This window comes from Delphinapterus leucas, chromosome 2 (assembly GCF_059928025.1).
Source record: "Delphinapterus leucas isolate spDelLeu-1000000601 "Yukka" chromosome 2, BTC_Dleu_Yukka2, whole genome shotgun sequence".
NCBI classification, from domain to species: domain Eukaryota; kingdom Metazoa; phylum Chordata; class Mammalia; order Artiodactyla; family Monodontidae; genus Delphinapterus; species Delphinapterus leucas.
This window is the reverse complement of record NC_143130.1, coordinates 32,273,984-32,299,986: the sequence shown is the minus strand read 5'-3', so window position 1 is coordinate 32,299,986 and position 26,003 is coordinate 32,273,984. Positions and strand designations below refer to the sequence as shown.

The following is a 26,003-nucleotide window of genomic DNA, read 5'->3' as shown; positions in this document are numbered from 1 at the left end:
CGGTGAGACCCCGGCAGGCAGAGCAAAGGGAGGGGGCAAAAGCTCCAGGTGGAGCTTGTTAGGGCGAGGCGCGGGCAGGTAAGTCAGCCAAGGTCAGGGGCGCGGAGAGACTAAGAGCCAGAGTCACAGACGCCACGGGATAGAAGAGAGGGTCTTAAGAAGACGCGAAGCAGAGAAAATGATGACTGACAAAGGGCCTGCGGCTGAGGGCCCAGGTCAGGGGAAGGCTGGCAGGTCGGGAGGGGCCCAGGGCCCAGGGCCCGGGTCGCGGCCCGGGCCGGGGGTGGGGTCGCCAGCGCGGACTCCGGCCCGCAGGGAGACGGGCCCCTTCTCTGCAGACGATTCGGCCTCAACGGCGTTTATTTAATAAGATTTATCGCGCTCACAAATGGAGAGGTGGCGTGAGCGCGCAAAGCGCAGACCCTCGCGCCCCCCTACCTTCCGTTCACCCCGCCAGCGGCCGCGACGCACGGCCCCCGAGATTCCCCGATCCTGAGAGCCCAGAGCCCCTGGCCTCCTCAGATCCTGAGTCCCCCAGGCCCTTCGAGATCCCAGACTCCCCGAGGCCCCCGGAGCCTTCCGAGCCCCTCTGACCACCCCGACAGCCCGAGGCTCCCGAGACCCCTGACCCGGGCCGGGAGGGGATCGCGGCCGGGCCCTGGAGCCGGTGACCGTCGGGGGGAGCACAGACCCCCAGGGAGGCCTCTCAGGACCCTCTCCTTTAGGGTCAGGGACTGAACCTCAAAACCGCTTCCTCCCCGCGGTCTTCCTCCCGCCCTCCGCGCGCCCTCCGCGCCACCCCCGGCCCCGTGAGCCCTCCTCCGGCCAGGCGGGGGCGCTGTGCGACGCCGAGGCCGTGCGTGGGGGACGTAGGGAGCGCCCGGAAGTAACGCAAAGCTAGCGGAAGTCCCGTCCACCTCGGCGGAAGTTCCTCCTACCCGCTGGCCCTCCCCCCTACCCACCCCGGCGGAAGTCCGGGCCGCCGTCCCTCGTGGCTGATCGCAGGCATGGCGCACTACAACTTCAAGAAGATCACGGTGGTGCCGTCCGCCAAGGTAGGCGGCCCCGAGGGCCCTTCCGCTCACACTTTTCTCTGCCGGGTCATGGGAATCGAGGGTCCGGTTTGTAACGCTGGGCTGAGAGGGGTCGCCTCCTCCACCAGGCTCCCGTCTTAGACCATGTTCTCTACAGATTAGGGCCCCCGGGTTAGGGGTCTCCCGAGAGGGTGGCGGTCCTTCCTCAGAAATTAGGGCTGTCCGGGGTTACGGTCCCTCCTCAGATGTTAGGGTCTTCCCCAGAGAAGAGGGGGGAGAGTCAGGGCAAACTTTACGAAGTAGGTAGGTTTTGAACTGTCTCCAAAGGGTTCGTGGATTCTGCCAGATGGAAGCGGGGTCGCGGTCAGAGGCGGGACTGCGGCGTCCCTCCCGGAGCTAACAGTGTTGCCGGCACCTATCTTCTTGGCTAGTTTGCACTGGGGAATTCATGCAGAAGTCTTATATCCTCTGGTAGTCACCTTACATGCCTTAGTCACCTTACCTTAGGAAATTGTATATAGTGGGTGTTAGTTTTATATGTTACTTTATGTACTTTCAAAGCCACAGATACGCAAACTGAAACAGTAGACCTGTTTCTCATTAAAAAATTTTTTTTTCTAATTTATGCTTGAGTTGTCTGGCTACTTACGTTTCAGAGGTTCTTAGGTATTTGTAAATTAGGATAACGTGAAGAAAGCGTAGGATAAAATTTATTTCTGCAGCCATTTGCTGAGTGTTTCTTAAAGGCCAGGAACTATAAAGTTGAGCATGTTTTATATTGAAGATTTAATTAGAAAATGAGTTTGTAGTTTAAAATATATCGTATTGTTAAATATTAGTCTTTTAAGATGGTTTCAAATAAGTGGGTGAAGGTAGATGTTTTTGGTGTAACTGTGTCTTACTTTATTTAATTGCAGGACTTTATTGATTTAACATTGTCGAAGACGCAACGAAAGACTCCGACAGTTATCCATAAACATTATCAAATCCATCGCATTAGACACTTTTATATGAGGAAAGTCAAATTTACTCAGCAGAATTACCATGACAGACTCTCACAGATTCTGACGGATTTCCCCAAATTGGATGTAAGTGATTCTGGGAAACATAAGTGATTATGTAAATATGAGCCTTCAGACAGGGTTAAACAAGGTCTGTCTAGAGATAATGAAGGAAAGAGGAAATAATTGACTTGTTGAAGTTTCCTCTGAGAGTTAGTGGCAAAACTGGGAACAGAGTACAGGTGTTTTGATTCCTTAGTATCTTTTTTCCCCCGGTCAAACTCCATCTACGAGGGCCCAGAGCATGCCTCGCTCGGGCTTTTTCTGTAACCTCTAAACTTGTAGGGGCCAACCCGAGCTCTGAAAGCTGTGGACTGAATTCAGGAGCCCGAGCTTCTGGCGGCTTGTGTGCTTCCTCTCCTCCCTCTTTCCAAGGCTCCCTTTCCTGTGGCCTCAAGTTGGGCCAGTGGCTTGAGGCCCAGCAGTGTTTGTGATGTTGTTGCTTCATCAGCTAACGACTGTGTACTTTCTTCATGGGCAAGAAACAGTCTCGTGGGGAGCCGCCTTCTACATTGAGCCCCCAAGGTTGAGCTCTGCTGCGTAGAGCAGTTTGCTTGTGTGTTTAGCTGTAGGATGCAAGAGAGGACACTGCCTGTGGAGTCCCTGTGTGGGGCGATGCTGCTGCAGGGTTGTTGAGGAGGTGATGGATGTGGGATCAGCAGTACAGCCTGAGAGCCTAAATGTGCCACTGCCCTACAGCAGTCCCTGAAGGTGGGTTAAGGCAGTGAGAAGAGATTGGTTTATGTGACAGAAATTGCTGTTACAAAATTCTGGGACTTGATAGGTGCACAGTGACTACTGGCTGGATGAGGGTGTAGTTTCTTGGGAAAGTGCGTGTACTTCAGGAAGTACCTGGGGATAAAGAGGGCAGTAAGAATGAGATGAAGACACCAGGAAACACCTGATGTGAGCAAACAGAAAATACTTTGATCTAATCAACACCAGAATTTTGTTCTTTGTAAAAAAAAACTTATCTTTTTTATCCTTGGTATCTTTTTTTTTTTTTAATATACATTAGGGGTTCAAATTTATGAACATTCTATTCCTGTTGGCTTTTATTTTTCAAACTAAAGTTATCTGAGAACAATTTTCGAGTAAAAGGTTGGAGTAGATTATCATTCATTAAACGATTGCTGTGTCTGTTCAGCAGTCACTTTTAAAGCCCCTATTCTTGTCTAGTGGGGGGGAAGTGATAATAAACATGAAAACATGTGTGTCATATGGGTATGGAGAAGAGGGAGGGCCGCTAGCTGAGCCCTGAAGGAAGCGAGAGCTGTGCGCTACCTGGGGAATGAGCACTGAGGCACAGAAACAGCAAGTGCAAAGGCCCCGGGCTCCAGAGTCTGGTGTCTTCAAGGAACAGGAAGGTCCAGGAGGCGGGTCGGAGGGGGTGTGGGTGGGGCGAGGCGACTTGTGTAGCGGCCTTTGCAGTGGAGCCTGGGACCAGTCTCCCTGGCCTTGCTGTGACTGACTTTCGAAGGAGGACTGGTCTGTGGGGATGAGAGCACTAGGTGGGGAGTACGGCCGCCAGGGCACTGGTGGCTCCAGAGCTGAGGAGCTGAGAAGCGTCTGCCAAGAAGAGGAGCAGAGATGGGCGGATCGTGGGCTCAAGGGAGTTTTAAAACTTTTTAAAAGTTTTGGGGCAATAATAGCGTAAGGTTGATGGGACAGGGAAGAATTTCTCCAGCTCAGTTCTTGGGTGGTGAGGCGCGGGCTCTGGTGCTCAGATGGAGATGGGCCTGGCTGCCCTGCTGACTCCATTTTTCTCTGTGAACTAAACAGTCACTGAACAGGAGAGAGAAGATCCTGGCGGGGTGAGGAAGAGTAAGAGGTGCGATGTGTTTCCCGAGGAAATTATTCTTCAAGTGTTATTCATATATTGGGAGGAGAAACTGCTGGAGCAAAATGACCACTTTGTTTTTCTTGTTATAGGATATTCATCCATTTTATGCTGATTTGATGAACATTCTGTATGACAAGGATCATTACAAGTTGGCTCTAGGACAAATAAATATCGCCAAAAATTTAGTGGACAAGTAAGATATTTTCTTAATGTAGTATCTTTTAAGTTACTGTTAAAAGAGAGAAAACTCTTACACATTTCTTTTTATGTCTTTCAGTGTTGCTAAAGATTACGTGCGGCTTATGAAATATGGTGATTCTCTCTACCGCTGCAAGCAGCTGAAACGTGCGGCCCTTGGGCGCATGTGTACTATTATCAAAAGACAGAAGCAGAGTTTGGAATATTTGGAACAGGGTACGTGTTATGCATCAGCGAAAACGGGTTTTAGTGCATTCTGTTAACTACTTGATCCTTGCCAAGAAGTTATTTTTAAAATGTTTATTTTTGTTTTGTTTTAGAGATAAGGGGATCAAATTATTTTTCCCAGCCTAGCCTGTAAGAAATTCTAACAGGTTAGATATTACTGAAAAAGCAGCTAGCACTTAACATGCTTACACACTAGTAGCACTATTAAGAAAATTTATGTTTTTTAAGTTTAATAGGTAAGGCATGTACGTTATAAATCATGGGGAAGTAATAAAACATATAAAAATAAAGTGACCCATAGTTTTACCTGTTACTGACAATATGGTGCATTTCTTTGTAAAACGTGTTAGCATCAAACTGCTACTCCAGTTTTGTTACCTGGTAGGTTTTTTCAGTAGGATGATTTCTTAATTAATGTAGTAGGACTTTTTTTTTTTTTTTGCGGTACGCGGGCCTCTCACTGTTGTGGCCTCTCCCGTTGCGGAGCACAGGCTCCGGACGCGCAGGCTCAGTGGCCATGGCTCAGAGGCCCAGCCACTCCGCGGCATGTGGGATCTTCCCAGACCAGGGCACGAACCCGTGTCCCCTGCATCGGCAGGCGGACTCTCAACCACTGCGCCACCTGGGAAGCCCTGTAGTAGGACTTTTATTGAAACAATTTTTTGCCTTTTTGCATGCATATATTTTTACATTTCAAGTGTTTTTAACTGATTTGGTTTTGGACCCCCCCCCACCCCTCCCAGCATCTTGCAAATAATTTGTGACAAGATTGTAACACTGGGCTGCTTTAACAGTGCTTCCAGTGAGCAGTTAGGTCATCAGGGTGGCCCACTGGTGTCGCTGGAGCAGACGACGCCCCTGAGGGTTTCTTATTACGTGAAAGTAGCCTGCTGCCCAGCCAGGAAGTGATGGCACATACACTCGCTCGAAAGTGCTCTTTCAAATATCATCTCTCATACTCAGTTGTCTGGGTTGTGTCGTTTGGGCCCCATCTTGTACCTGTCGGATAGGAATCTATGCTGTCGGGCCTGGGAGCAGGATTCCTGGTACAGCCTGGATGCCCGGTGCCTCCGCAGCTGGTCCCTTCTCTGTTCATTCGTATTCTCTCTGTCACGTACATGATAAATGTTGGAGTGAGGGTGATATGACCACAGTCCTGGAGTGCACAGCTAAGTTGAGCAGATCTTCAGCTTTGAGTTTAAGTTTTCTTAGGAAATTAAGCACGTTTACTGTAAACTTCTCACAGTGCGTCAGCATCTGTCCCGTCTGCCGACCATTGACCCGAATACAAGGACCCTGCTTCTGTGTGGGTACCCGAATGTCGGCAAGTCCAGCTTCATCAATAAGGTTGGTCCGCCTGACGGCGCAGTGACCAAGGACCTGACTGCTTGGGGTGAGGCTGGCTGCAGTCAGTCCTCTAGTCGGCACTGCCCTGGGCCCAAAACATTCTTCCTCCCATCCTCGAGGATCGACCCTGAACCTGGATGGATATTGCAGTTATGGGGACCATTTTATTTTTGGGTTTTGTGTGTGTCCTACAAATTTCTAAGGGATTTGAGACGTTTAAATACGTTTCTGTTAACACATGGACATGCGTGTCCCGGGAACAGTAGTGCCAGGGAGTCACTGTTGACCGTGCAGACCGTGCCTGCTGAACTGGCCTTCCCAGGCTCCAGAGGTGTTTTTCAGGTGATGTCACCCGGGTTGCTGTGTCAACTTGCATGTAAACTATTTGGTTTGTGTAGTGGGAAGTGGTTGCCCTTTACTTAGTTTATTATCAGAGCTAAAGGAACTGTTTCAGTAACGCAGCACCTTAGCTGAGCTCAGGGACCTGAATGGAGTAGAAACTGTGTTTAAAGTGTCAGCTCACAACCAGTAACAGCCCAGGTGCCAAAAAAACAATGGTTACATGTGTGGCTCTTTGCTACTAAGAACACTCCTGCAGATTTGTAGGTTTTTGTTTTGTCTACAAGTGGCACTGACACAGTGTCAGCTGAGCTTTGCAGTGTCTCAGCCGACCTCTCCAGGGCTTGTGAGCCAGGCCTTGGGGGTAAGACGGGCCGCTTAATTAACTAACATTAAACAACAACAGAAAATTCAGTCCTCAGTCTCGTGACCACATTTCAGGAGTTCAGGGACCCCGCGTGGCTTGCGGGCCGTTGTGGGGTGCAGCTGTAGAGCGTTCCCGTCATCACAGGAAGTTCTGTTGGGCGTCGCTGGGGCCAGGATGGGTGAGAGGAGGAGCTGGTTGGTGTCCTGCAGGTGCTGGGCCTTCCTTGCTCCCTGATGCCTGATTCATACACTGCCTCTGCAGCCCGGGTCCTAAAGAAGAGGAGCCCGTCCGCCTGCTGAGGGGCTGGCTCCTGTCAGAGTTGAATCCTGTGAGGTTGAATCTCGTGGGGTTTTTTTTGTTTTTTTCCTACGCCAGCAGTTAGTCTCGATAACACGTAGGTGCCACGTTTACTCTGTTGCAGAGGATACGCGGTACAGGACTTGTGGTTTGTTCCAGGTGACGAGAGCAGATGTGGACGTCCAGCCCTACGCCTTTACCACCAAGTCTCTGTTTGTTGGGCACATGGATTACAAGTATCTGCGCTGGCAGGTGAGAGCTGTCTAAGCTGGGACAGTCGTGGCCTTTTTCCTGGAGTTTGATTCTGGGGATTCCCACAGACTAGTTAGTGTCTGCCCATGTCCCAGTGCATGCAGGGTCACAGGGAAGGCTGGGGGGTCACCGGGAACGTCCCTGTGGAAAAGCTCCGCCAAGCTCAGGGGACGCGGCAGCTCCCAGCAAGCCTTCTGCGCTTGGCTAATGGTGGTGCTTCTGATGGGCCGGTCATCAGAAACCACTTACAAGCGTGACGCAGCCTGTTTCCATAGTTGAATTTAATGTTATGAGAGGTGATGTCATTCCTAGCATGTGGGAGCAGTTATCCCAGTGTTTCTGTGTTGTCACTAATGGAAAGAGGGGTTCTTCTCAGGGTTGTTGGCAAGTTCGTTCTTCAGTGAGCTCTGCAGCCCCCTCCCCCGTTTTTCATACTTAATTTGTCCTTCTCCCCTGCTGCCTTGTTTGTTTACCGTGGTCAGTTGGGAGCCCTGCATTTTCTTTACCAGCTTTGTCAGAGCTGGTCTGGGTTTGTCAGCGCCCTCGGCCTGTGCTGGGCAAGCAGCTTGTGCAGACGTGGGCTCTGGAGTAACGAGTCTGACCTTAGGTGGTGGATACTCCGGGGATCCTGGACCACCCTCTGGAGGATCGCAACACCATTGAGATGCAAGCCATCACTGCACTGGCTCACCTGCGAGCCGCGGTTCTCTACGTGATGGATTTGTCTGAGCAGTGTGGGCATGGACTTGGGGAGCAGCTGGAGCTCTTCCAGAACATCAGGCCGCTCTTTGTCAACAAGGTGAGTGTGGGGACCAATGTTTTAGTTTGTAACCTGCAGCGTGAAGGTAGTAATTTCATTATTTTTCTTTCTTATTCTAGCCTCTTATTATTGTAGCAAACAAATGTGACGTGAAGAGAATAGCTGAACTTTCTGAGGACGATCAGGTAAATCACCTTGATGTTTTCAATATTTCCTACTAATTCTGACTCTCGTCTTACACAATCAGAGTTGAAAAGGAATGTTAGCGATGCTAGTCTGGTTTTTGTTTTGCAGCTGAGATAATATCCTCACTGATTGAGTCGACATGACCTTATGAAAGCCCATTAATGGCAAACGGACCATGAGGTTTCCTGGTTCCTACTCTCTCAGAGGCTGTGGGGCGGGCTGTGTGTGTGTTCAGTACAGCAGCCTTCAGGAGACTGCTCGTTTGGAAGGGGCTGCCTCTCTTGTTGGGGCCTTAAAACGAGCAAAGCACCCCAAGGTTCGCCTCAGCTCCTTGGGCCTGGGCTGCTGGCTGCTCTGGAGCAGCACCTGCAGCGAAGTGTCTAGTGGGAGGCGTTTCTCGGGTGTTACTGGAGTACCTGCTTCACAGATTCTGTGGGGAGATGTTGGGGACTGAGTGAGTGAGGGAAAAGGAGTGTCTGCAGACCTTCCAGAACTGTGACCCTGTCGTGTCTGCTGTAATTTTCCAGGTGGCAGGTAACGCCGTTAGCCTTAGGTTTTCAAGCTGTTTGACCCTGTATCCGTCCCCAGGAGGCATCTCTCAGGACAGATGCTTCGAGAAGCTCTGCGCTGGTCCAGTGGTTCTTTCTCGTGGCCCCGCCAGCAGTGTTGGCGTTGCTTTTCGGTGGTAATGTGTCGTAAGTCAGGGTGAACCCCGGGCCTCCGCAGTCGGACTCTGGGAGGCCCAGCAGCCCGCTTTGCAAGGCCCCGTTTGGTGTGAGAGGCGCTGCGCTTGTCTGGCCTGAGCAGAGGGTCTCTAGGGGGGCTGTGCTCTTGTCTCTGGCTCTCTCTGGTGCTGTTTGAACACTTAATCCTTGGTGAGAACGTGGTGTGTTTAAGCAGCCATGCTGGTGTCCCTGGGCACTGCCGTGTGCTCTACGTTACTGATGGTGTAAACACTGATGTCGGAGAATTCTCTGTTCTTTGAAAGGATCAGATACTTACTCGGTGATCTCAGTTTTTCAGGCTAAGAGCACTGGAGTGTGGAGGGGAGGGCAGGTCAGGAGTGATCCTTGTGCCGGAAGCTCAGCCCTTGGGGTTAGACACGCCCAAGTCCTGCCCCCACTGCCAGCTGTGATGGAGTTTCAGTGGTGGGAACAGTTGCATCACTGGGTTGGGAAGCAGGGTTGCGGGTGCTGTGAACGCTGGTCAGCACTGCGTGGGGGCTGCCCTGAGTCGGTCGGTGACTGATGTCTCTGGAGCTGCAGTGCAGGTTTTGCCCCGGCTCGCACAAGGCACGTGGCGGCAGGTGCGGTGTCTTAGGCGGGTCATGCTGGTAGGTGGTATGACTGGTCTTTCCAGGGAGTGAGGGGAGCAGAACTCATTCCTGAGAAGCTTGACTGTTGTGAATTGGCCACCTGTGTCTGAGCGTTGTCACATGGTCAGGCCGGCAGCAAGGTGTCGGGTGGCGTTGGTGGAGGCACAAATGAAGTCCCTTGTCCTGGGGTCTTGGTGGTTTGTTCATAGCTGGATTCGTACACGTTGCTGTATCGTTTTCTAAGGAATTATCTTAGGCTGTGGAGGCCAGGTATTTTATAAAAAACAGCATTGAGAATATTCTCTATGAAAATCTGTATCTTAATTTTCTCAAGGTTCTCTTCAGAAGGGTAGGTCTCACAGAATGTTCCAGAGAGCCTCTGGTTTGCTTGCTGTAGTTTGATTTGATCGTCCCCGTAATGTATATTTTTTCTTTTTTTAAAAAAATTAATTTATTTTTGGCTGCGTTGGGTCTTCATTGCTGCGCGCGGGCTCTCTCTAGTTGCGGTGAGTCGGGGCTACTCTTCTTTGCGGTGCACGGGCTTCCCCATTGCAGTGGCTTCTCTTGTTGCGGAGCATGGGCTCTAGGTGCGCAGGCTTCAGTAGTTGTGGCACACGGGATCAGTAGTTGTGGCTCACGGGCTCTAGAGCACAGGCTCAGTAGTTGTGACCCACGGGCTTAGTTGCTCTGCAGCATGTGGGATCTTCCCGGACCAGGGCTCAAACCCGTGTCCCCTGCATTGGCAGGTGGATTCTTAACCATTGTGCCACCAGGGAAGCCCCTGTATCTTCTTAATCACAGCTGAATTTAGGGAAAAATAAATAGCTGTTTTGGGGAGATGTCCTTCAAAAGAATTAAAAAACCACAGATGTGTTAATTATAATTAGCATTTATAGCACCCATTTGAGGAGAAGTAAGATTTGTTCATGGGGAACTGGGGATAAACGCAGCTCTCATTTGTCCTTTGTATTCCCAGAAAATATTTCTAGATCTGCAGGCTGAAGGGTTTTCTGTGGTGGAGACCAGCACCCTGACGGAGGAAGGGGTTATTAAAGTGAAGACAGAGGTCAGTGCTTCCTCACAAGCAGGGTTGATCCCTTTCCTTGACAGGAATGTTTCTCTCTGAGTGTTAACAACCCTGAGTGCTAGTAGCTCCGCCTGAGAGATGAATCCCGGGGCCCCCACCCGCCCAGTGAACATGTGAAGAGATGCTCACACTCCCAGCACAGGTCATTTTCACTTAGTCCTGCTGCCTCAGGGTTCTTCCTTGGGCTGGGCCTGACCCTGACCCGGGAAGGAAGAGAGAGGTCCCCTCCGCAGCCGGCCCACCCTCCCCCATCCCGGAGCGTGAGGTCTGCCCCAGGGCAGTTACTTGGACCTTGGGGGTCCCAGCACTCAGCCATCAGATGCTACCTCTGAGGGAAAAGCGTAGCAGGTTCCAAACCTGGGGACCATCCTCTGGTTATGGGGGCTCTGGTTCCTGGTTCCTTCCAGAAGGCAACATGAGGCTGTGCCGGGTGCCCTGTGACCTGGTGCCACGTTTTCTCACCTTAGGCTTGTGACAGGCTTTTGGCTCATCGAGTTGAAACCAAAATGAAAGGAAATAAAGTGAACGAGGTGCTGAACAGACTGCATTTGGCTGTTCCCAGCAGAAGAGATGACAAGGTAAAGCCGCCTGTGGAGGCCCTTGAGGCAGGGGGTTGCAATGGCTGGTGGGGACCCACGCGCCTGCCTCCCCGGTAGTGGATTTCCCGGGTGTTCTCACATCTTTCTCAGAATGAAAGTTATGCCATGTATGTCAGGAAGAATCGAAGCGGTGAGAGGAAGAGTATGAAGAGCCGGGTTAAACATGCTCCCTCACCAGAGGCTATTACTGTAACTCTCGCTTGTCTATTTGTCCAGAAACATTTTGGCACATAACCTTCTTTTAAAACACTTTAAACACAGGAATATATTTTCTTTCAAGTTTTTCATTTTCTTGCTATTAAAAACTAGTGCTCAAGGGTACGTTTTCATACATAGGTCTCTGTTTTTAATTGCAAATATATCTGTAGACTGAATTTTAAGGCATGGCATCGAAAATGTCATTGTCCTCCAACAACGCCTTGCAGGTTTATACTTTTGAAGGTTTGAGAATGCACGCTTCCTGTTGTGTCAGTGTGACGGACTAAAGATTGTTGTGATGTGTTTCTTTTTTCTTTTTTTTTTTTTTTTTGCTGTGCTGCACAGCTTGTGGGATCTCAGTTCCCCGACCGGCGATTGAACCCAGGACCATGTCAGTGAAAGCCCAGAATCCTAACCACTAGGCCACCTGGGAATTCCCACTTTTTATTTATTTTAATGTTTCTTATATATTTATTCATTCAACAGTAATTTTTGGCAGCTAGTCTAGGCATTAACAATACAGGTAAAGATCACTGTCAGTGACGTTGTTAATGATTTTTATCATATTTGTTCTCAAAAAGTTACACCAGTTTTCAGCTTTTTTCATTACCACACTTTTTTTCCCCAAAATAAAGTGGAAATTACATTATAAGAAGTGATATTTCTACACTGTCGTTTCAGGCAGTCACACTCAGTGATTATTCAACATGATTGTTTTCAGTTAGTGAACATCATGTGGAACAGGATATGTATCTTGGTATTGACATACTTGCTTTTTCACTTCTTTAGGTTATCTCTTACTGATTTGTAATTTTTATATTAAGGAAATCAGACTCTTGTATGTTCTGTAGATTTGTTTTCTTTTTGTCAAAGGTATTTTTTCTTCTGTATTCTGATGGTTCAATTTTTAAAATTTTACCTTTTTTTTTAAATAGAAGTCTTCATTTAGTTGTGATTTTATCTTGTTCATGGGAAACAGGTGGTGGTCTTCACCCAGCTCATCGTTTATCTCAGGACTGATGGCTGGATGGTGTGTCTTCCCATCGTATTCCCTTCTGTGCTTGGGCTTATGTCTGAATTTCTCCTGTTCATTGATCTGCTTTATTTCTCCTGTACTGCTTTGTTCATCCATAATTTTTCTTGATTCTCTTACTGTTTGTTTTTTCTAAATAAACTTTAGAATCGGCTTTCGGAGCCTTCCCAGCTTCCTTGCCCAGACTGGCCTTGCACCTTCCCCTCTTCCCCAGATCATCTTGGTTTTTAGTTGGTCTGGGTGTGGTTTTGTGTTTCCCTTGCAGATGGAGAATTTGCTTGCGGTTTTTCATCTTTGTGTTTTGATTTAGCAAGGCATTTCATGTAGGTATTTCCACTCATGTCTTCTCAGGAGCGGCCCCCATTCATCCCTGAAGGAGTCGTGGCACGCAGAAAGAGAATGGAGCTTGGGGAGCCGAAGAGGAGGCGGGTAAGTGACGGGAGCGCCCATGGGCCTGCGCTGGAGAGCGTGTGTGGGGCAGGGCTTTGGAGCATAAACCCCCTGGGGCCTGGACACCCTCCTGGGTGGAGGTGCCAGGTCCGCCAGTGGCAGAAACAGCTTTCCCGCCAGAAATGGGTGCTGAGCCTCAGGTGCTGAAAGGATTGGCTCTTCGGTTGGAGAAGGGGTGATTCCACAGGGAAGGGAGGGGGCCCAGCAGTTCTGGATCTGAAGGTCAAATAGTGCTGATGAAAACTGTGTTTTCATTGCAGGAACGGGACATTGAGCTGGAAATGGGAGATGATTATATTCTGGATCTTCAAAGTAAGGGCTCAAATGTGATAGTTGTTTTCAGATGCCAGTTGTGTGAAAAATGTGAAAGTGCATTAATGGGTGCAAGTCTTCCAGCATTTTGTTAATTTAATTTCTTGAAGGCGAGAGGTTGCATACTGCCAGGACTCTGAGATTTCTTCCTTCCAGGTAGTTTTCTGTGAGTGATCATTTCTGTAGCTTACCTATCATGTAAGTGTTGGACCAGGCTGATATTGTTGATAATCTGTTGTTCATGCCTTTGGACACTTGATCCTGAGGGACTGATGGGTCTTAGGATGTGCTTGGAGCAATCCTTTGGTCGAGCACGTTACCTTGCTTACCTAGTGTTGAACACAAGTGCTCTGTTGTCTTCACAGGTGTAGGACTTGTGTAAGTGGTGGCTCGTTTGGGGCACACAGTAGTTGATGTTAAAAACAACTATAAACTTTTTGTTCTTTGACCTTTAGAGTACTGGGATATAATGAATTCATCTGAGAAACATGATAAGGTACCTGAGATCTGGGAAGGCCATAACATAGCCGACTATATTGATCCTGACATCATGCAGGTTTGTGTCACTCGTTAAATTATGTGACTTTTATTCCTCTTTAACACGACCACCGAAAGACACGCACACAACTTTCCACTCACCTCTGTCCGTGGCCCTCGTTCCTTCTACGCCCACCAAGACCCCAGGGGCCCTGCCTCCTGGGGCCCTGCACACGCAGCACCGTGTCCCTGCATCGGGTGCTGGTGCAGACTCTCCCCTTCCTCCTAGACCTCCCGCCCGAGCTCTTGTGCTGGTCTCAGGGGCCACCTCACTTCATAAGGGAGTCCCCGGGGCGTGGACGCCCTCGTCGCCACCCCATGTGGGCCCCTCTGGCTGCAGGTGCTGCTCGCTCCCCGCCTGACCCCTTGTCTTCCCCAAGTTCTGCCCCGGCACACACAGCTGCCTCCTGTTTCAGTCCTCTCCTTGTTTGCTGTTTCTTAACATATGAGTGTCCACAGAAAACAAAAACTTCTTAGACCCTGTGTTCTCCTTTAGTTGCTATCCTTTCTCTCCTGAGTCAAGTGTTGTTTTTTTTTTTAATGTGTTAAAGTGTACAGTTAAGTAGCATCTAGTACCTTTATGGTGTTGTGCAAGCACCACCCCTGTGTAGTTGCAGAACCTTTTCATCAGCCCCAAAGTAACTCCCAGTACTCGATAAGTAATCACTTCCTAGTCTCCCCTCCCCCTAGCCTCAGGCAACCACAAATCTCTTTTCCGTCTCTCTAGATTTGCCTGTTTTATGTATTTTATATAAATGGAGTCTTACAATATGTTGATCTTATTCCACTTAGCATAATATTTTCAAGGTTCGCCCATGTTGTAGCATGTGTCAGAGCTTTCATTCCTTTTTATTGCTTAGTGATATTCTATTGTATATGTGTAGCACATTTTGTTTATCCATTCATCCGTTGATGGACATAGGGTTGTTTCCACTGTTTGGGTATTGTGATTAGTGCTACTATGAACATTGATGGATAAGTATTGAGTGCCTGTTTTCAACACTTTTGGGCAGATTCCTAGGAGTAGAGTTGCTGGGTCATAAGGTAATTTTATGTTTCACTTTTTGAGGAACTGCCAGCCAAGTTTTTAAAAAAATATTTTATAAATATTTGCAACATATGTTCCTTGTTTCCCTTGTTATTCACTCCTCAGTTCTCAAATGGCATCCTTAATTTATATTTCATGTCTTAATCTCTTCAGTTGTGCCTCTTGCTTTGTCTCTTACTCTGTGGCATCCCGTTTCTGTAGTCTGGGCTTAGATGGCCTGACTTGGCCTTCCCGTCCAACCTCCCTCCCTATGCCTTTTCACGCTAGTACTGATGGGGATACCTCTGACTCGGGTTCCTGTCAAGGTTTATTCATTATATGTATTTAAAATTTTTATTAACTGTATGGCCAACGAGCTTGTGTTTTCGATGGCTTTGGGATGGATACACGGGCTGTCGTGGTCCAGGGCCAGTTCAGATTGATGTTCTCAGCTCTTCAAGAATGGAGGGTCTTTCATGTACCTGCTGGGAGCGAGGGGAACATTTTACACGTTTTAACCTCAGAGTTGGGAGTGGTTGTTTCTAAAGAAGGAAAAGAAGTGGCACAGAATAGTCTGTGGCTGTCGGCTTAGTCTTTGTGCTCATCTCCGCACGGAGCCTGTTTGTGGGGAGGTGAGCCCTGGCACAGAGGGCGAGGCCCACATGAGTCTGGACCCGGGTGTTCATCATACCCCGAAAGGCTTAGGGGAAACCTGGTTTCTATAAAGATTGTTACACTTGTTTATGAGTTTTTCATTGTTGGCTTTGTTTAATTGTGACTATTTTAAAAGAAATTGGAAGAGTTGGAAAAGGAAGAAGAGCTAAGAACAGCTGCTGGAGTGTATGACAGTGAATCTGAAACTGAAGATGAAGAAATGGTGGAAATCCAACAGCTGGCAAAACAGATTAGGGAAAAAAAGAAGTTGAAGATTCTGCAGTCCAGAGAGAAGGACACACAGGGACCCAGGATGCCTCGGACAGCCAAGAAGGCAAGTGTCGTGTCATGTCCAAGAGCGTCACCTATTTCTTTATGTATTGGAGTCTTGTATGGTCCATGCTAAACATGCTTCACTTTGTTTTGTTGGTATAAGTTGGCTTTTGAGGTTGAGTGAGTGTTGATCTTTCATATTCTGAGTATTATACCCCTTCTTGGTGACTTTCACTGTTGGATTCAACCCCTTTGTAGCTGTACAAATGAAGATTGTGAGTTACGCATAAATTTGTAGAGGTAAAGTCATCAATTAACACATTCTTATTCTTTAATTCTTTATTAGGAGTCATCTTTTACAATTTACAGAAAAACTAACCCAATCTAACTTAGGGCCAAAGGTGATTTAACTGGGCCCTGTGACTGGTTAGGACGGGGAAGTTGACACTGAGGCACAGGTGGATCAGATGGTGTCAGGGTACTTCCAGTTCTCAGGTCCATCTTCTTAGCCTCTTCCTCCTGCTCCGTGCTCTTGTCCGGAGGCACAGCTCCCCAGGGAAAGAGGATGGTGTGCAGGGCAGTTAGAGTGAGATGGGACAGGAGGGAAAATGTCGGATGCTGGGCACCTCTCCATGGAGGATATTCATGTGTTCGAAATACTGTTTCTGTGTGGTGGCGAATGACTGTCTCTTGACAGACGTGGCCATCGCTGTATCCCCCCCATCGTGGGGCTCCGTATGCTTGGGAGGAGATGCTGGCCTCTGGGGTCTGCATGTGGGAATCCCCGGGGAGCTGAGCGGAATCCAGGGGCAACACGTACGTCGTCCCGCTCAGAAAAATTGCCCACGATATGTTAATTTTCATGTTATTTAATGAGTTGTACAAAAACATACACATGAGCCCAAGTAAAAGAATTTCTAAAATAAGTGTATCGTGGATCATTGTAAAAGGTACGGTTTCCCTTGAAATTTTTTTTTAAACATTTTATCAAGCTAATTTTGCTTAAAACAATGTCCATTTCCGCCTTCAGGTTCAGCGGAAGGTTTTGGAGGATGAGATGCGCAGTCTTGGTGTCGACATGGACAACAAAGACAGCGTGAGTGCAGACGGCCTCAGAGCCATGGGTGGGGCAGCGCCGTCCTGGGAACCAGGGCAGGAGCGGGTTACAGAGGAGTTAGCACTTCCGGGGTTTGTGCTGAGAATTATGTTGTTTTGTGCAGTTTTTAGTACTTGAGCTGCAACTTTGATTTTGGTGACTGATGTCTTCACATAGAGCTTCAGTTTAGACACCAGGTAAACATGAGGTGGTCTGGAGTTTCTTGGCGTGAGAGTTACGTAGGCTGTAAATAGCTCAAAGCTGTTCCTTGGAGCCCAGAGGTTAGAAGGCATTTCAGATACCTTTTTCAGGATCCCAGTTTTTCTTGCTTGATGAATTACTCTGGAGAATGCACATCTTTGTGTGAAAGAACATCTTCATGTTCTGGATTGTTTTCTCAAAACAGATTCCAAGGGCTTCCCTGGTGGCGCAGTGGTTGAGAGTCCGCCTGCCGATGCAGGGGACACGGGTTCGTGCCCCGGTCCGGGAAGATCCCACATGCCGCGGAGCGGCTGGGCCCGTGAGCCATGGCTGCGGAGCCTGCGCGTCCGGAGCCTGTGCTCCGCAACGCGAGAGGCCACAACAGTGAGAGGCCTGCGTACCGCAAAAAAAAAAAAAAAAAAAAAAAAAAAAAACAAAAACAGATTCCAAGAAGTGGAATTTCCGAAACAAAGGATGACATTGTGTTAGACTAATTCAGATTTTGATCAGCAGTGCGTGAGCGTATCCTGCTCACATGGGGTGTTATTTCCATGTTCATGTATGGCTTCTGACTTTGGGTTGTTTATCAGGTGCTGGGCTCTAGGGTGCCTGCCTCTCACATCATTGTGTCATCTTATTTCAAAACAGTAACATGAGGGGGCGCCACGGGCCGGGTGCCAAGCTGCTGGCTTGCAGAGCTGGATCTCAGCACCCACAAGGCGGCCGTCACTGTGTTCAGGCGGATGATCCTGGAAGCGGGGCATGAAGGAGAGACAGCTCTTTACATAAACTGCGCTGCTAATGTGGCTGAACAGGCAGCTCTAAGTAAAGTTTTTTAAATGGAGTTAAAATCAGCTCTGTAACTTAAAGCAGCTATGGAAGTGAAAAAGAATATTTGGGACTTCCCTGGTGGCGCAGTGGTGAAGAATCCACCTGCCAATGCAGGGGACACAGGTCCAAGCCCTGGTCCAGGAAGATCCCACATGCCGCAGAGCAACTAAGCCCGTGCGCCGCAACTACTGAGCCTGTGCTCTAGAGCCCGCGTGCCACAACTACTGACCCTGCATGTCACAACTACTGACCCTGCGTGCCACAAGTACTGAAGCCCACACGCCCAGAGCCCGTGCTCCGCAACAAGAGAAGCCACCGTAATGAAAAGCCCGTGCACCACAATGAAGAGTAGCCCCCGCACACGGCAACTAGAGAAAGCCCGTGCAAAGTTTGACCAATAATTAATGTGAAGTTAACTATGTGTATTTTAAATGTATTTAACTTATTTGACGATGGTTCTAAAAACCCCTCCATGTGCCTTCTCCCCTCGTTGTAATAATTTCATGTTTGTCCCTAAGGCTGGGACTCTGAGGCACTGAAGTTTGCTTTCTGTGTGTTTCAGGCCCATTATGTGGTCCAGGCCAGAAGGGCTCGGAGCGTCACAAGGAAAAGGAAGCGGGAAGACTCTGTCCCACCCACGTCTGTGGCCCGGATTCGCAGTTGCTCTCGGACCCCACGTGATGTCTCTGGTCTCCGGGATGTCAAGGTTAGTCCTTGTAAGGTGAAATTAATAAAATGGTAGCTTCTGTTGTTGATCGCATGAGGGTTCAGGGCACACACTTGAATCTGCAAGAACTGTGGGGTGGGGATGGGGGAGTGGGCGTTGGCTGTGTGCTGTACCCCGAGAGGTGGGCTTGGGCCTGGCACAGCCGGGTGTCCCTGGACCTTTGCCCTCAGTGCATGTGTTCCTTGTTGGGGTGGACAGAGCAGCGTGTGGTAATAGCACCACAGCCTGAGCCTCTGTCCTCGCCGCTCAGGGCTGTGCTAGGAAGCGGTCCTGCTCAGAACCTGGACATGGGGCCATCACCCACCACAGGCCCATGTGGGGAGCCAGCCCATAGAGAGCTGTTTGGGAGTCTTTTGGGAAAGACACTTTGGATGTATACTGTCTCTTTTGCTGAAACTTCTTTTTTTTAAATAAACACAAAAATGATTAGTTTTAGCATTTTGAAAATTCAGATGAGAAAGTTTGTGTATAAACTTAGAAGCAGTCTCCCTTTTGGGAGCCCGAGTTTCCCATTCCACCACACCGCCTCCATCTGGTAGTCTGGATTTAACACCAGCATTGACACTTGTCAGTCAGATGGGAGTAGTTTCATGGGCCGGAATCTCAGTGTCCCTGTGTGTCTGAGAGGAAGTCCAGGTCTCAGTGTATCTGGTCCCTGTAGGTACGAGACTTGTCTGGGTAGTTTCCATCTTGGAGATACTGGTTGAGCTCCTGCAGGTACTGTGGTGGATCCACGGGAACATGGTGTGAGTGAGACTCACCAGGGTTTCTCTTCACAGCACAGACCCGGACCGTTCAGACAGTGTGTTAACAGGTAATGGAAATTTGCTTGGAAATTAGATTTTCCACAGCTGACGTGTTTTTCTTCTCCTTTATAGATGGTGAAGAAAGCCAAGACCATGATGAAGAATGCTCAGAAGAAGATGAATCGCTTGGGGAGGAAAGGGGAGGCAGACAGACATGTGTTTGACATGAAACCCAAGCACCTGCTATCGGGAAAGAGGAAAGCTGGTAAAAAGGACAGGAGATAGTGTCTATCGCAGCTGAAGCGCTTTGGCTCGACTTCTTCCTGGTTTGGTTTCACAGAATTGGAGTCGTGATCTGTAAACTGAACGTGACAATGGAATAACTCAAGCACTTGTTGCTTGGCTGAAAGCTGTGGTTACCCGGTAACTGTCCAGGTGTGGGGGATTTTTATTGCTGCATAATATTACAGATATTTTGAGCAGGCAGTGGTTTCTCATTTATGGAGTTTTGGTTGCTTCAGACTTGCAGGGCTGGAAGGATATATTTATGTGACTACGTTGTTTTTGATGGAGAAAAATCTTACTGTCTTGTGCAACAGGGAACTTTGGTTTCACTGCATGTGAAGAGTCCTTAGCTGGTGAAAGCTTACAGATGTCAGGATGCCAGGACTAAGTTATCTTCTAGTCCTTTTGTACGATGTACTGTCTTCAACTATTTTATCCAAAATAAACTTCCAAAAGAAAGCAGTTTTATTTAGTTGGTTTTTTTTGTTTTTTTTAGTTACAAATCACCGTCAGTTTGGGCAGATGAAAAGGGAAGAGAAAGTAAATGGCAATTCTTTTTTGTTTTCAAAGCGCAAAATACTTTTTAGTGGAACAGAATGTTGCCTAAGTTACTACAGCAGTTAAATGTGGGCACCTGCTGCTTGTGTCCACTGCTGAAAATTAAATTGTGAGGTACAGGCCCAGTAAAATGTAGGAAATTAACATTTTAGAATATTAAGTGATTAAAACGTCACTTCTCGACCACAAAACTGCCGTGGCCACCGCTTTATGTGCGGTTTCAAGCATCCCCTCTGCTGACTCGTGGCATCTCTAAGTGCACCTGTGTGGGAGTTTTCCAGTGTCATGCAGTGTAATTCAAGGTGTGTTTGAAAGTTGCATTACATTTTGGGGATCCAAAGAAAAATTTTCATTTGTTTACGCTGAGAAAGATTACGTAAAGAGAAACCCATTGAGTGTCAGGTGAGACGGAGTAGGAAGCACCAGAGTCCCTCTCCTCCCAGGTTACAGTGGCTCTGGCAGAATCTCTGCTGTAACTATTGAATATTTGGGACTCCAGAGTCTTTAAAGGCTCACCTCTTCCAGGGAAAGGCTCCACGGTAAACCAGTTTGTCAGTTTTAGCCCCTGTGGCTTAGCAACTGCCTGACCTCTCACCCAAACCCTGTGGCAGTCACGGTACCTGCGTTTCTGGAGGTGCTTGTGGGATTCAGATTGGGCCCTAAGGGCCTTGTTCTCCAAATATTACGATTTTGTTTTGATTGACAGTTGCTCCTTCTGATGGCAGAGGTGTAGACAGAGATGGATCCCCATCAGCTGAATTTGAAGGGTCAGTGCCTGTTTCTTTTTCCCTTGCATTTTTCATTTTTTACCCCTTTGGAGAGCTACAGATGTGAGGATTAGGACTTAAGAAAGCACTGCTGGCTCAGGGGAATTTAGAAAGTCAGCATGTCTGTGTCCAGGGAAAGACACACAGTCAGAAGGGAAGTGAGAGACATGAAGACCTCAGGTGGTACAGATAGCCAACAACTAAAAATTCACATACAAAGAAATAGGAAAGTGTGGTCCGTTAAAGGAAAAAACTGAGAAACTGTCCCTCAGGAAGACATGACAGACTTACTAGACACTGCCTTAAAGATGCTCAAGGAGCTAAAGGAAGACGTGGACAAAGTCAGAAAAAACAATGAACAAACCAGGAATACCAATAAAGAGAATAAAGTTTTATAGATGGCTCCCTCTGCTCTGTACCTGTTGTCAATGGTTTGTCCAGCATCTAACAGTCTAAGACGCCACGGCCCATATGGCAACCACTAGCCACTGTAGCTACCCAGTAACTGGTTACATGTGTCTTTTAGCCTAAAAGTTCCTACTAAAGAACTAGAAACAATATAAAAATGCATTTTGAAACTCTATGTCATTTATCACTTAAGCTACCATAGGCAGGTTTACCTAGTACTGTATTGAAGTTTTAACAAAGTAGACAACAGTATGAAAATGTGGTAATTTAGTTTTGTTTTTATTTTTCAATAAAGTTACTATTAGCTACACAGTCTTGCCTGAAATTAACTGTTCAGGGTTAACAAATGGATTTTTCTATTGAATTTATAAAACATTTAGCTTTGTAAGAAATTTTTATCTTTTTCTTCATTACTTACTAATACACAGCATTCAAAGATAATAAAGCTGTCTTAAGATTTCAAATCTGAGAAGTCTATGGCAAGAGTTTAAAGAAGTACATTAGTCAAAGTGTACTTTAAATATTAATACACACGTATTCCATAACCCAAGTCTATTTAATACGAACGTTAGCCTTTCTTTCTGATAATTTCCCTACAACACAGCCTGACTCAGCAGAACAGTGGTTCTCAACTGCGGGTGATGCTGTCCTTGAGGAGACATTTGGCATCTGGTGTCACTGGGGCTGTCATGGGGGGAAGGGTGCCAACAGCATTTTTTTATGTAGAACCTGGGGATGCTGCTAAATCCTACAACACAGAGGATGAGCCCCCAAAAGAATTATCCAACCCAAACATCAGCAGTGCCAAGGTTAGAATACCCTGTTGTAGAGTATGACCCAACTGACCCAAGTTCCATTTTACAAATAGCCTGTCTGTTCCCAGTAACTCTGAAAACCACAGGCTTTGCTCATCAGCAACGATTATTTAAATGAATTAACCTAGCCAATGTCATTACCAAAAACAATGTTTGACTTTAAGTATCAAAATACTTCAGAATGATCAAAACACAACATCAACAATGACAGAAATCAGGATATATACCATTGAATTCCCTTGAACCTGTTCTATATTAATCTCAATCTGAAAAGTTAATTTGAACTGTTTTGAAGTAGATAAGCAAATAGTTTCCATTGCACATTCTTCTGGACTATGATAAAAATTGAAAGATACATCAAGCACCTGGCAAACAGCAAAGTGCTCTACAAGTCTTCTGAAAAGGTTTATCATAATGTATAAAAAAAATGAACTTATTTGTTCAAATTTGTCATAACCATCTGTTTAGATAGGTTAAGTTTATTTGCTCTTTTTTATAATCTCATAAATATTTTTTACAAATTGCAGTTAACATATATGGGTTGTATGACACAAATCAAGAATTCTTTTCCACACGAATTCTGGTTGTAAAGTATCAGTATTTCCAATGAGAGTTCTAACGGGGAACCAGGTTTTTTAAAAATTCATCTTAAGTTTACTAAGTAGAGAAATTCTTTAGTACTTTAGTAATCATTCATCACCACATCTACATTCTGTGTATTTTCTCATGGTCAACAAACTGATTCAAATGATTTAAGTTATCCCACCACCTAAAGAGAAAAGTCTCTGCAATAATTTGAAACCACGGAGTTATCTTAATTTCACCATGGGCTGCCTTTTCCAGAAGTTCTTCTAGTTCTTCCTTTGATACGTAACAATAGCTTTTAATCTCATTGGGATCTGGATTCAAGGTCACATTCTTCTTCACAAACAAAATGTAATCAATTTCATGTTCTCCCCAGATACCATCAGATTGAGCCTTGTAATGAATTCGTGTTAGATAATTAATTTCTTCTGGAGGAACCTAGGACAAAAACCCAAAAACCTCCAAAATATCAATAAAGTAATCTAAATCAACCCACTACATTTCAGTAATACCTTGAACAACAGAACTAGTGTTAGAGTGACAACTTTTGAAACATTAGTCTCCTATTAATATATGGAAATAGTATTAAATAATATTAAATAGTTTCAAGTGTCTGACACTTTTCCCATAGGACCAAAAATAGAAGTAGATTTATTGAAAACTGTATTAAAAAAAGAAAAGCAGTCACTCTAACTAGAAGTGTGCCATTCTGCCTCACATATTAATGGGAGAAAAAAATTTACCATTTTAACTAAATGAGAGATTATTTATTCGTGTATTATTAAAAGGAGACAATTCCAGGGAAAAAAAGATGATTTAAATTCACCCAATCAGATCTGAGGTTCACAAGAAAATATTCATCTTTGATCTGATCAGTTATAAAACAGTCAACTTTATAAACTGGTTAACAGATCAATCCATTTTGGTACTGAGTTAAATATCGACAAGTATTATGAAATCAAAATTTAACCTTTATCCAATGGGCTTTCTTGGCCTAAAAAAGCAAGAGATTAACAAAGCAGAAAGCTACACCTAAATTTAATGTTTTACTAAAAACTGTTTCAAAGTATTCTAGATTTCAGCTAGTATGGCTGCTTACCTCTTCCATGGGAATTCCCAATTCAGCCTTTAAACGCCTCTGTGCTGCTCGCCTTACTCCAATTGCATTGTTTTCTTCAAGCTCTCGTGGATTATTTAAGGGATGACTACAGCAAGTATTAGTAAAACAACCTGGAACATGTTGATATAGATGTACATTAACTTTTCTTCAAAGCAGGTCTCAAAGGTTAAGAAAACTTTAAATTTTAAAAGTAACAAAAAATGATTGTTGAGGATTTCTAAATCTGTTATAATAAGCTATCAGCAACCATTTTGTGACACTTGGGTAGATAAGTTTTTATGAACGCCTTCTTAACCAAAGCGATGATAACGTGTATTAGATACAGTTTAGAAAGTTATATATGAATCTACACATACCTAGCAGTTTTTATCCTTTATTAGGATAAACCTTACGTCTTATTAGGTTGCAACCGCCGTATAAGTTTTTTGTATGAAGAATATAAAACTAAGTCATTCACAAGATTTCTTTTTTGACCTTGGCTACCAGAAGTTCCACGTGACAAAATCAAACTAAATACAATCGCCAACAAAACACTACACAAAGCACACTAACCTGGAAAGGTAATTTTAGCGTCTGATCTCTGCTGCAGCAGGAGCTTATTTTCAGTGTTGAATAAGAAAACACTAAAAGCTCGATGCAATAATCCTGAAAGCAAAAGAAATACGATGAATTGAGTTTTAAGAGGCCAGTTACTTGCCTGTTGCTCTGTGGTCCGAAGGAAGCGGGGCTGCCGCCCGGGGACCCGGCCCGCCCGTCGCCCCCGCGGACACCTCTCTCGATGTTCTCGTTCAGATGGCAGTTCTTCTTGGTCTCCGCCCCGATCCTCCGGTCGTTCTCGTCGATGAGTATGCACATCTCCGCCAAGAGCTGCACCTGCCGCTCGTCCAGCTCGTCAGTGCTCACCTCGGGCATCGCGGCCCAGCCTGCGCGCCTACCCGGGGACCTGGCGGGGGAGGTCGGGACCCGGGGGTTGGAGGCTGAGCCCGCCGCCCCGTGCCCCTCCCTCCGCCCGCCCCGCCACCTACCCCGCGCCGTCCTCCCGGCCTGCGCCCACCCAGCCCGGCGGCGACCCCACGCGCTTCCCGCGCCGCATAGACCTCCGCCCTCTGGCTTCTCCCCAAAACAGTTAAGAGGAAAAAGCACCCTGAGCTCACAGGACGCGACTAACAGGCAGTAGGCCCGCCCCTCAGCGCCGAGCCCGGGACTCCAGCCCGCCTCCCCTCAGAGACCCAGACTCCTTACTTCACAAGCGGACCGGCAGCGGGACGACACTCCGCAACGCTCGTCTCCTGCAGGCCTAGCTGCCGAGCACAGGGCCCGCCCCCGGCCCGAGCCCGGCCTCCCAACGCCGCGCGCCCAATCGCCCGCGCCCGCGCCAGAGAGCGCCACATTGCCGCTGGCCAATGGCGCGCCGGCCGCGCCTCACGTCACGGTCGCGCGGTGGCGCCACTCCCGGAGCGTGAGGCGTCTCCTCCCAGGGCTGTGAGCTGCAGAGCCGCCCCCAGGCCGAAGCGCAGGTGCTTTCGGCGTCCTCCCTGTGCCGCTGAGTGGCGGGGGGGCTCCTCGACTGCGGAGCTACCTGACAGAGTGAGCTAGGAGAGAAGGGGCCTGGGAGAGCGGCCGCCCACCAGTCACGCCCTGGCCGAGCCAGCCAATCGAGGCGCCCGAGGCCCTGCGCTGGTGACGTGCTGATGTCAGGCGTCTCTGCACGCTCGGGTTCTGAGGCGTGGGGAGGCGCCTGCTCGCGGCCGTTCTGTGCACTAAATTGATATCGGTCGGTAAGCGTGAGCCGTTGCACCCGGAAGTGTAGCGACTTAAAATTGTGAATAAAAGGAATTAGAAAACTTGACCTCTACAATTCGGAGTTGCTGGCAAACCACCAGAAACTAAGGGAGAGAGAGAGAGAGAGACACGCATGGCATAGATTCCCCATCACAGGTCTCGGAAGGAACCAACACTGACACAAACAAAATGTAACACTGACACCTTGATCCTGGACCTCAAGCCTCCAGACCTGAGACAATAAATTTCTGTTGTTTAAGCCTAGCTTGCGTTATTCTGTTACAACAGCCCTATCAAAGGAATGCACTGTGGAAAATGTGGACTTTGATGTGGACCTGGATTTTAATCCAATCTTTGCTCCATTGCATACTAGCTTTCTGACTTGACAAGTAATTTTTTTAACATCTTTATTGGAGTATAATTGCTTTACAATGGTGTGTTAGTTTCTGCCTTATAACAAAGTGAATCAGCTCTACATATACATATATCCCCATATCTCCTCCCTCTTGCATCTCCCTCACAGCCTCCCTATCCCACCACTCTAGGTGGTCACAAAGCACCGAGCTGATCTCCCTGTGCTATGCAGCTGCTTCCCACTAGCTATTTTACATTTGGTAGTGTATATATGTCCATGCCACTCTCTCACTTCGTCCCAGCTTACCCTTCCCGCTCCCCGTGTCCTCAA

The 26,003-nt window shown here is 47.3% G+C and overlaps 2 protein-coding genes across 3 annotated transcripts; one reads left to right on the top strand and one right to left on the bottom strand.

Annotated features, from left to right (window-relative positions):
* The first annotated feature begins 947 nt into the window (after nucleotides 1–947).
* On the top strand, nucleotides 948–19,745 carry GTPBP4 (GTP binding protein 4). Its single transcript, XM_022554504.3, has 17 exons — nucleotides 948–1,055; nucleotides 1,952–2,122; nucleotides 4,028–4,131; nucleotides 4,216–4,352; nucleotides 5,611–5,711; nucleotides 6,874–6,966; nucleotides 7,574–7,765; nucleotides 7,846–7,911; nucleotides 10,204–10,293; nucleotides 10,782–10,892; nucleotides 12,496–12,573; nucleotides 12,855–12,906; nucleotides 13,362–13,462; nucleotides 15,261–15,458; nucleotides 16,428–16,493; nucleotides 18,088–18,231; nucleotides 19,131–19,745. The coding sequence occupies exons 1-17, from the start codon at nucleotides 1,008–1,010 to the stop codon at nucleotides 19,281–19,283; spliced, it is 1,905 nt and encodes a 634-aa protein (XP_022410212.2). The 5' UTR covers nucleotides 948–1,007; the 3' UTR covers nucleotides 19,284–19,745.
* Nucleotides 19,746–22,511: 2,766 nt separating this feature from the next.
* LOC111164683 (isopentenyl-diphosphate Delta-isomerase 1) lies at nucleotides 22,512–25,133 on the bottom strand. 2 transcript variants are annotated; one of them, XM_022554505.3, is made up of 5 exons: nucleotides 24,779–25,112; nucleotides 24,307–24,479; nucleotides 24,089–24,181; nucleotides 23,516–23,646; nucleotides 22,512–22,854 (listed from the first exon to the last, which is right to left on the bottom strand). In XM_022554505.3, the coding sequence occupies exons 1-5, from the start codon at nucleotides 24,925–24,927 to the stop codon at nucleotides 22,537–22,539; spliced, it is 864 nt and encodes a 287-aa protein (XP_022410213.1). In that variant the 5' UTR covers nucleotides 24,928–25,112; the 3' UTR covers nucleotides 22,512–22,536. The 2 variants fall into 2 exon arrangements, with proteins under 2 accessions (XP_022410213.1, XP_030619837.1); XM_030763977.2 differs by having other exon boundaries at nucleotides 22,788–22,875; nucleotides 24,779–25,133.
* Between the last annotated feature and the right edge of the window lie 870 nt (nucleotides 25,134–26,003).